We start from the raw sequence: 11,018 nt of genomic DNA, 5'->3' as shown, positions 1-11,018 counted from the left end.
ACTGGGCAGATTGGAACACTCTCAAGTATAACCAGCCGAAATTGCAAAGATAATCTCGAACTCGACTGAGGAAAGAAAACTCCGAATGACCCATCCTTGTTCTTTTTGTATCGTCTATCTAGATGGTTTCCGGCCCTCTTTTTGTATCACTTAACTCTCTGGATGTTTTGCGTTCTTGTCCCATTTTATTTATAAAATATAGAGCGACATACGTACACTTTGGTGTCTTATAAATATATATATCTATATGCTTATATATAAATATGTACACATGTGTGTGTGTACGTGTGTGTACGCGCACACACACATAGCTGTCTGCTTATGTATATACATACATATATTCACACACACACACACACGCACACACATTGATAGCGGATTGTAAGTTTGTATTTGTGTATGTATGTAAACATGCAGTTGAATTCTATGCTATGTTTTGATTTACTATCAGTTGCTCTCATGTTATATATCAACCTCAGCTCAAAATGGGATAACATTTGCCCGCTCTATTAAAAATGTTATATGTTTTAGTTAGCACAAATTGGGTGCTGTCAGGTTCGTGTATTTCTTTATGAAATTATACCGGGAAACTTCATCGCACTAGAATAGAAAACTAATAGGTATATTAACACGGGTGGATTTATGTTGATATATATATATATATATATATATAATATATATATATATATATATATATATATATATATATACACACACACACACACACGAACGAAAACAGACACACAAACAAACACATATAGTTTAGTTTTCTTGTGTCGATAATATCTTTCAGCCATTCAGTGTTAGGATTAAAATATACGGAATTTGGTGTGAAATATCACCATTGATCACTCTAAAAATATTTAGTAATCCATGATAAAGACGAGAATTTGATTTCCTCGTTTCAGAAGTTGCTGGTGTTATTGATTTATGTATGTATGTACGTATGTATGTGTGTAGATATATTTCTGATGGCAATAAAAACTATAGTTTCTTCATTTCTGTTTATTAATAGGGACATTACAACAGTGAATTGATTAAACTATGAAAGGTGAAAATAAGTGATTGTCTGTGTAGAGAATTGAACACATGAGTAAGGTTCGCATTTGAAATCAAGAACAAATAAAGTTTAGTACGTTCCCATTTGCACATAATACCTGCTATGTATAAAATCGATGTATTGAATTTTGCTTTGTCCCGCACCATAGATCACCCAGTTTATAGTCAGCCTCACCGATAAAACATCACAGTCTCATTTGTGCTTGTAAGATTTGAAAATGCACGATCTTTACAAATTTACTGACCATTTAGGTTGATCGCTCCTTGTTAAATAGAAACCAATGTATTGAATCCAGCCCATAAACTTTGTATCCCCCAAAGAGTGGAGTATTTGACTAAGATTAAATCATTTATGGCCTCTGATTTAAAGATTATATCTCTGTTTGTTAAAAGATCACTGCAATGCACCATGCTTGCATATCATGTATTCTGCCTACCCACTGAAGTGTTAAGACACATTTAGCAACTATTTTCGACTAAGATAATTGGAAAGTAGGAAGAAATAATAATATTTTCTGCTTCTCACACAGCATAATCTACCTCTGCTCATTGATTTTCTATTTCACTGCAAAAAATATGTGTAAATATATAAAAAATTATCGAAGTTACTGTCCTTCGGAAAAATAGATTTTTTTCGTTGAGCATGAAACGTTATAGTCGGCAAGAATGGTAACTGTTACCAAGTTAGCGATCATAATGTAATATATTATACCGCTTCAGCTTTGTCGTACATAATATATGGTTCTTCTACGTTCTGTCGTATCAGATAAAACGGTTGCGTGAATCTCCTGTATGCCAGAACTGTGTCAAAGTCATGCGATATCCCTGCTGTATTAGATATAAATCAGTCGAAGTTGAGCTGTTTGACCTAGCAATAGATCAGACGTGATTCTATATATAATTAAGGCACCTCACTCATGTCTATAACGTCCCAAAGAAATATAATGTACATGAACTTAAATTTAAGATGACTTGTTAAACAAATTAATGGATAATGTTATACGTGAGCGAAGTACAGCAGCTACTGGGATTTAAATGCATTTTATAATTTTAAACAATGATTTATAGTTACTAGGCACCACCATTCGATTTGAACATTACACTAAAATTCAAGTCTATATTAACTCATTCTAGATGTTCAAAGCAATGTTGAGATACAAAGATCTAAATATAGTGTGTGTCGTGAAGGAAGTGCCTTGGCAAGTATTCTTGAATTATTCAGCTTACTACAGATTCCTATACAACATAATTATAAAAAGCAGAAATAATATCATTTGAATGTAAATAGGAATCCAATGTTGTTACCGAGCCTTTTCTACAGCAAGCCCCACCATAGCGAAGCGTGTCAGTCGGTCCCATGAATCACTGCAGCGATGATATTCGTCACGCGCCTATATAAAGTGCATTTTTAACGCGAGAGATTAATGAAGAGATTTTATTTCGATTAAATCCAGGGTTTAATAACTTCTAATGGTATGCATACATTTAGTATGATATAGAGACGGTGATTTTTATTTGATACTAATTCAGCAGCATATAGCATGTTTTCCATATTTGAACCATCGTGGGTTACGGCTGTTGGTGGTGGACAAATGCTTTATAACATTGAAGTGAGAGATTAGTAGGCAAAGAAAGGAAATAAATAAGTAGGATAGTGAGGTGGGGGATAAAAGTAGAACTACGGTTAAAGGGAGACTACCGTAGTCCCCCGTGACGCTATAGAGCATTGGTCCAATATGTTTCCCCCTCAGCCGCCTTAAAGCACAATGTTCCAAATAGGGACCTCTCTAGGTTTTAATGACACTGCGGGCGATGTTAATTCCTTCGAACGGTGCTTCTTTACATGTTTGATTTACTTACAATGTCCTAAGCGGCTTTGGGCCACTTATAACAGGTGTTGATTGCTTCGATCTTCTTCCGTCCATTTAAATTCGACTATAGAATCAGTTTTAATCTGCGCAAGTACTCCACCTTAGATTTTTCTGCCATTTCTTTCTCTATCAATTTATCCATTTCCAATATCTCCAAGTACTTATAGCCCGTCTCTTCTATCTGCTTCATAACATCTCCCGACCGAATTACTTGCCCGTCCATACATTTGATTTTGCCTCTCTCACTCCTAAATCCATTCTGATATCAGCACTGAAGGTATACACTGTATCAACGAAGGAAGTTACTTGAGCTTCATCTTTACCATAAAGTTTGAGGTCATCAATGAATAACAAATCATCGAGTCTTTGTTGGAGGCTTTTGAGTACATACTCAGCTTTTGCGTTCCTCAGAATCAATGTTAGTGGTATCAAGCACAGTAGAAAGATAGTGGTGATTGGCAGTCCCCTTGGAAGATGCCCTTCCTAATTTCTACTTTCCCTAAGCTTCTTCCGTATGCTGTCAGGTCCATCCTCCAATTCGCTATATTTTTTCCAAGCAATCGCTCAACATTCGATGCGACACCAAATAGGTTCATACATTCCATAATCCAAGAATGTGGGATCATCGTACGCCTTACGATAGTCGATCAATGACATGGCTGAGTTACTTTTCCTCCTCTTGCATTTCTAAGTACAGTTTTGTCTATCAGGAGTTGATCCTTGGTACCGCTGCGCTTACGTTTGCAACGCTTCTACTTATGTGGCAGGACTCCATTTTTTCCAGATGTTCCTACATTGACTGCGAGTATTCCAGTCAATATATTCTACATAAGTAATTGTCTACCGTATTTCCTTTTTCGATGTTTTTCAGGCACAGCAATGTCCTACTCAATGTCAACCACTCTGGTGTTGTTTGGTCAGCATTTAACAAGGTGTTGAGTTGCGCATCTATTCGGGCATGACATTCACCAAATATTTTGGTCCAGTAGTCTTGAACTCTATCTAGTCCCAGGACCTTCCAGTTGCTCATTTTTTTGCTGATTTCCTTCACCTCCCTAACTGAAATGACTAGTTCTGCTTGTTTTTTACAGACTACTGTTTGTTTCAGTTCTTGCAACCATTCAACAGGCTTCTTGTGCTCCTTGTCTTTGCTCGAGATGTCACTCAAAAACCTTTGACTTTCAATGTTATCTGGTATCAACTTTTCCTCTGTACACTCTCCATTTATTTCTTTATAGAATCTGTTCTGATCTACTCTGAATAATTTTTTTCTGGTGGTAACTCGTCATTCTTTGGTCGTATCTTATCATCTTTGCTTTTTTGCAACAATGCTCTGTTTCAGTCCTCCACTAATACCTTCAGGCCCTTTATTTCAATATTATACTTCTTTTTCACTGCCGTGTATTTTTCTTCGCTTTTAAGCTCCACTTTGTCTCTTCGGTTTAACACAGAAATTTCCTTTGAGAACATATCTAACCCTGCCTATATGCTTCTTTTCCACCATGGATCTTTTCTTTTGTTACTCCCATAATATTTTTTTCTTGACATCAACACCCACGTTTCCTGCTACAACAATACTTGCTGCATTGATCAAATTATTTGTTTCTGTGATGTTGTTTGTTCTGATGTATTTCAGAATTTCATTGACATTTTTCGTTTCTTGGTTCAATTTTCATCAGTCAAATCTTTTAAAGTTGCAAATAATGTCACTATCGTTCTCCTGTAGCCTTACATTTATTCTGTCGTAGATTGCCTTTTGTTCATCTGTTATGTCGCCATTAGTTTTATTGTCTTCTTAAAATTTTGAAATTTTGGCTTGAGGCCAACATCAACGATAATAATTTTTCTAATATAGACACAAGGCCTGAATTTTTGGGATGCAGGTGGTTAGTTAATTAGGTCGACTACAGATACCGAATGGTATATTTTCATTGGCCGTGTAATTATGAAAGACATGGTAGAGCTCAGCGGAATGCATCACTAATAAGAAGATACTGATACACGATCCCTAGTGATCGTTTTTTTTTCGTTCCCTTTTTTTTCTTTCCCTTTTACGATCCATTTGATCGGAAACCTTCCCCACTATTTTTTCTCCCCCCCCCCAAGCTCTACTTTGTAATCTGTCCCGTCCGTGTGCAGCCCTGTGTGGCTAATAAAGAAGCATATTATTTTAACTGCCTTAACTGTCGTGAGTTCATCTGCAGTTTCACAGAGTTTTCTCGCCTTGTGGTGTGCCCAAATAAAGAAAACAATCTCCTCACCTAACATCTGCAGTGAGGTTTTGTTTTTAGTCGTAGACAGCCTGTGTCCTGGATGTTGTGTGGACATCATCCATTCAATTGGTGAGATTTCCTCCGTTTTATTTAGTAGTGTGAGGATGCCACTGTCACGTGTACTACTAGGGTATAAAATGAGGATAGACATGTGACGGTGGCGGTGCTGGTGGAGCTTATACGTACCTCATTTAGAGCAGTAAAAAGAAGTACGGGCGTCGAAAAATAAATTCAAATGAGAGAAAAGAGAAGAGAAATATAAATAGTGGAGCATAAATAGGAGTGAAAGATGAGAGAAAGCAATAGCTCAATGTAGAACGAGAACATGGGGAAATACATTTAAACTGACAATCATTATGGAGAATTAATTCTTTGTCAGGCTTCATGGAGACAAAGAAAGACACAAATAGTCTATAAATAGAAGAACATGATGTGGCATAAATAAGAGTGATATGATACAAGCAGAGCACAATTAATATAGATGGGTAGCAGATTAAAATAATTTACACAGGCAACTATTACCATTATCACCAATATCAATATTAATAGTTATTTCTACTATAGAGACAAGACCATAAATTTTGTAGGCAAAGGACCAGCAATCAGCCGGTACTTATTTTATCGACCCCGAAAGAATGATTGACAAATTCGTCCTCGGTAAAATGTGAACAAGGAACAGAAAACCAGGACAAATATCACTAAGCATTTGTTTCAGTCTTACTTACTACCAGCAAGAGAAGGTGTGCAGGGCAGCTATCACAGCATTCTTCATTTTAAAAGAACTGCTTCTGAGGTTCATCGTCAGCTTAGTGGACGACAAACATTCCAGGGATCAAGGTCTTAACTGTAGGAACGTGAGGGACAGTTTCGATGCACATCTCTTTCGAGTAGTTGGTGATCAGAAACAAGCTTTGCACAAATTTTGAGAATGTTCAGATCTTCATAATTAATCCTGTGCACAGTTGTCACATCCACTAAGAATTTATTGTCATTATAGACACACGACAGTCTTCATCCAGAAAATTTCGAAATTTTTCCACTATTTCTGATGGTCTAACTTTCCTCTTCTCCTCATAAACACACCTCTCATCATCTCTCACCTCCTCTATACGTTGCTTGAACTTCTTGTGCTAAAGAAAAATGTTAACCCGCAAGCAATCTGGTGCATTTCATAAGTTTCCATTGTTTTTTCGCTCAGTTTCACACAAAATTTTATTGTATAGCGAGCTTCCAGACGTTCGGACTGCATTATGCAAACAGTCAAGTGTGACTATCTATGTTTAACAGGATTGGTTCAATGTACCGTTACAACCGTCTCTTTCTACCCGGAATAACAAAAGATGGTGGTCCGATTACTAGATGTATAGTAATTATATACTAAAACTGCAATAATCTAGCACAGTTTTATCTACGTTTCCTAAGAAAAGTCTCATATCATTTGGAATGTACATCATAACAATAAATGTTTATATAAATTCCTCAATATGAGTCTGATCTTTAATGGATACTTATGGACACCTCCAAAAAGGATACTAATCCTGACTTCGTTTGCCTCACTTATTTACCTTTCACGAAACTAAAACGTGGGTGATAGCCTGATCGAAGACGAACGTCTCAAGGTCTTTGCATCTAGTCCACCAAACAGCAGCTTGCGCCATGGCTAGTGGACAGGTACGAGAAACAGGATGGTATAGTATCATAAGATAGAAAAGTGAATAATGGTTACATGAGTGAACTGTGGAGGATGGGAAAGGCTGCAGACCAGTAGATTAAGCTGTTGTCCGGATATGAATGTCATTATCGCAAGCAAGATATATCTCCTAATATCCATTTCAAATATAATCGATAGAAATGAAAATTCTATGATAATATTTACGTATGGATAGTTCAGTGTAGGGTAGAGGACGGAAGCGATTAATAATAGCTTGCAAAAACGTAACTAAATTCCCAGGACATGCAAGTATACACAGGTTACACAAAAGAACACTAATACACATTGTTAATATATTAGGCATATGTTAATATATTCAATGCAGTGAAAATACAATAGCAGAACTATACAATGAAGAAGGTTATACACCGGTGACCCACAAAATACAAATATGGGCTGAACACAGCTAAAAATCAAATCCTTCTAATAGAAAAGAAGGCATTGGAAAATATGGCCCTTGATTCTTTGCATTTAAGTAAAAATTGGATCTGTAAGGCTGCGACACGTTTGCTTGAAGGTCTCTGGGACAATCCTCAGTTGGGGTCAACAACAAGAAAAACGCAATAGTGGAAAAATCTATGAAAACTAAAGTGTGTGGCTTTTCACAGTAGCGCAATAATACCATAGTACACACACACAGACAAGCATACACGCATATGCATATATATATATATATATATATATATATATATAATATATATATATATATATACGTACGCATACATACACGTATATTTACATGTACATATTCACACACGCCCGTATATGTATATGTAAATATATATATATATATGTATGCATATCACGGTTGAAGTTGCCCATTACATTGGTTCCGCCATGGTCTTTGGCGCAGTATTATTACATTTCTGCTAACGTATATATACTTTAAATGTGTCTGCAACGTATCGAACATCAAACTAAGATAACGATTGTTACATGCCATGAATTTTATATTATTAAGCTAAATTACATTATGTCTTTGTTTTTATGTTTTATAACATATGGTGTATGCTCTTTCCAGTTTGTTACGTGACACATAGTTTTCTTTGATGAAGTTTCTTCGAAGACTGTTCATTTTCCCATTACTGTCATTTCTAATATTCTCTTCATTGATATCATTTTCACTGGTTTGCCCCTTCACTCTCAACGCTGTCTCGTTTTGCATCAACATATTAAGACATTCTTTCCCACTCTGTCTGTTTCTTTGTCTGTCTATCTGTTTGTCTCTCCCTCTGTCTCTCTCTTTCTCTCCCACTTTCTTTCTCTCTCACGCTTTCTTTTCTCTCTCTCTCTCTCTCTCTCTTTAAGCATGCTTTCACTCTCTTCCACTGTCCTAATGATGATTTCACTTTATATATTTTATGTAAATACAGCCATGTGTATGTGTGTATGCGCGTGTATGTGTGTGTGTATACACACACACACACACACACACACATATATATATATATATATATATATATATATATATACATGCATATACATATATATATGTATATGTGTCTATATAAGTATGTATATATATGTATGTATAAACGCACGTATATATCCAAAGACACAGGTACAGACATACAGACATGTGAAAGAAAGGAGAATGGAAAAGAGCCAGTGTGAAAAAGAGATGCGAACATAATTAGTCCATTTGTGATGCTTAGCAATTTTTTGATGAAGTTGGGTATTCAGCTTACGGAACTGTACTGATGTATATTTCAGACGATCTTCATTGTTAATCGATGATTTACTTTTCATTATATTTCCACCAAATTCTGATGATATGGAAATTTATATACATAAACTGCATCTCACACAAATATATTTATGCCTCACCATCAATATATATATATATATATTATATATATATATATATATATATATTATATATATATATACACACATATATATACATTTATATATATATATATATATATATATATTATATATATATATATATATATATATATATATATATACATATATATATATATGTATATATGTATGTATATATATATTATGTATATATATATATATATATATATATATGTATATATATATATATATTATATATAAATACATATATGTGTATATATATATATGAATGCGTACACACATGCAAACTTATATGCATACAAACACACACACTCTATCTCTTTTCCCACACACACACATATTAGGCAATACTCAATTAACTTTGAAGTCATTGTGTCTAGTAGTTCAACTCATATCGGCAATAATAGGTTGTCTGCTAATGTGGTGGGGCATAATATTTCAAATGCGATTACTATGAAACACCTCTATTCTACAGGAGTCATTTGATCCATATGAGAAATAAATGGAAATATTCGCAATGTATGAATATCAATTACGCTAGCTTTAACACTGAGGTGGGGAAGAGCGGGGATGCTTAGCTATTTCATATGTATTAAAGGCAAGAATATACTTTAAATATGAAAAGAGATTTACCTTTGAATGTCAATTGTTTTAGAAATTAATATTGTGTTAGCAGCATAGATTCATGCTTAATAGAAAATTCATAATCTAAAGTGAATTATGTTTTAACTCCTACGTTGTTTTCGTTTTAATATTTAGTCAGTCGAGCAAGAAAGATTTCCCATTGCATTTTCCATTGTAATGAGAAAAGAATAACTAGTTAGCAGAAAGGAGAAAGATGAGAGACCCTGTGGAGACGCTTGCTCTTCTCAGCTAAAGGATTAAGGAGTAGTGTTCGACCTAGACGGGATGAGATTTGTGAGAAGATTAGAAAGAATTTGAATGCGTTTTCTTTGAAAATATAACGGCTTATTGTAACAAATAAACGTGGGTACGAGAGTCGGCTGAATAATTCATAGGCTGATAAAGATACTTCCATGGAATGTCAGCAGATGGAGTTTATTTTTTAACATAACCCTCCTTGCGGTCAACATACATTTTCTATCGGTATTGGTGAAGAAAGTCACCAACAACAAATGTGACGTCACTGCGATACAGATTCAAAGCCAAGTGTGTATTTGATGTTTGAAGAACGGATGATAATCAGATGGCGTCATATCAGGAGAATAGGGAGGGTGAACAATCATACAATCATTTCAAAGTAACAGTCACGTACAGCAGCCATTGGAATTAAGGACCTGTCCACTGGAGAATTATCCTGATGAAACAAAACCGTTTTCATTCAGTTTTCCTGAGTTTGGCCTTCATACCTTTTGTAACTGCTTCAGCAAGTTGTTATTGCTTGATGCACGTTTAATCGGGTGTCATAGGACGTGACAGCCATCGAGCAGAAACCTTTTTCATGCCAAGTTCATTGTACAGGGTATCTTTAACTCTCTATCGAGATATGCCAATAGCATTGGCTATTTGATTTAAAGTCAATAACCTGTTATCTATCACCATGTTGTGAACATGATCAATGTTCTCCTCTGTCGTGGCAGTTGCAGGACTTCTGAACCTTGGGTCATCTTCAAGAATCCCCCTTCTAAATTCGGCTGCCAACTTTTGCACTGTTGATAGAAAGTCATCAACAATAGATATGACAACAGAATAGCTTGGAGCGTCATCCTCTATTGTAGCAACCGTGTCAGCATGAACATCCTTGTGGGCTAAACGTTTTCCCTGCAGGTACTTGATAATACTACAATACCAAATTTTGCCCATTTTCAAGTGACGTCGCTACTAGTTAGTTGTCTTCTTTGAAGAGTCAGATGCGAGTTTACCTGAAAAGGAAATCAACAATAAAATATGAAGTTATTAATAGGAAGGGTTCAAATTAAAGCATGTAAAATTTGACAACTCTAGCATCACTCCTTCATAATTAGCCTATGTAGTTTTCAGTGTACCCTCGTATAAATCAGTGATTGTATGTTTATATTATGAAGGGTCTATTTAGTAGGTATTTACATGTGAGAGGTCCATTAAGTAGCTATTTAAATTTCATCGACATATGTTCGTTTTTCAATGTGCCTGTGTATATGTACCTGTGTGTAATCTATTTGACAAGCTATGACGAAAATCTATTCAACATTGACTCTTCTGTCTTATTTACAAAATAACATTATCCGATATGTTCTTGTATTTCTAAGAAAATAAGATATGATTCAAGAGACATCT

The 11,018-nt window shown here is 35.3% G+C and overlaps 1 protein-coding gene across 1 annotated transcript; it reads right to left on the bottom strand.

Moving 5' to 3' along the window:
* Positions 1-10,238: 10,238 nt before the first annotated feature.
* Positions 10,239-10,565, bottom strand: LOC115225734. The gene has a single exon (XM_029796669.1). It carries the CDS (start codon positions 10,563-10,565, stop codon positions 10,239-10,241), a length of 327 nt encoding a protein of 108 aa, XP_029652529.1.
* Between the last annotated feature and the right edge of the window lie 453 nt (positions 10,566-11,018).

Source organism: Octopus sinensis, linkage group LG2, assembly GCF_006345805.1.
Source record: "Octopus sinensis linkage group LG2, ASM634580v1, whole genome shotgun sequence".
Classification (NCBI taxonomy): Eukaryota; Metazoa; Mollusca; class Cephalopoda; order Octopoda; family Octopodidae; genus Octopus; species Octopus sinensis.
The sequence above is the reverse complement of the archived record's forward strand: the minus strand, read 5'-3'. Positions and strand labels throughout refer to the sequence as shown.

Bases quoted from the DNA above. Each gene is read 5' to 3' on its own strand.
- LOC115225734 (XM_029796669.1), bottom strand. From the start codon at position 10,565: ATGGGCAAAATTTGGTATTGTAGTATTATCAAGTACCTGCAGGGAAAA.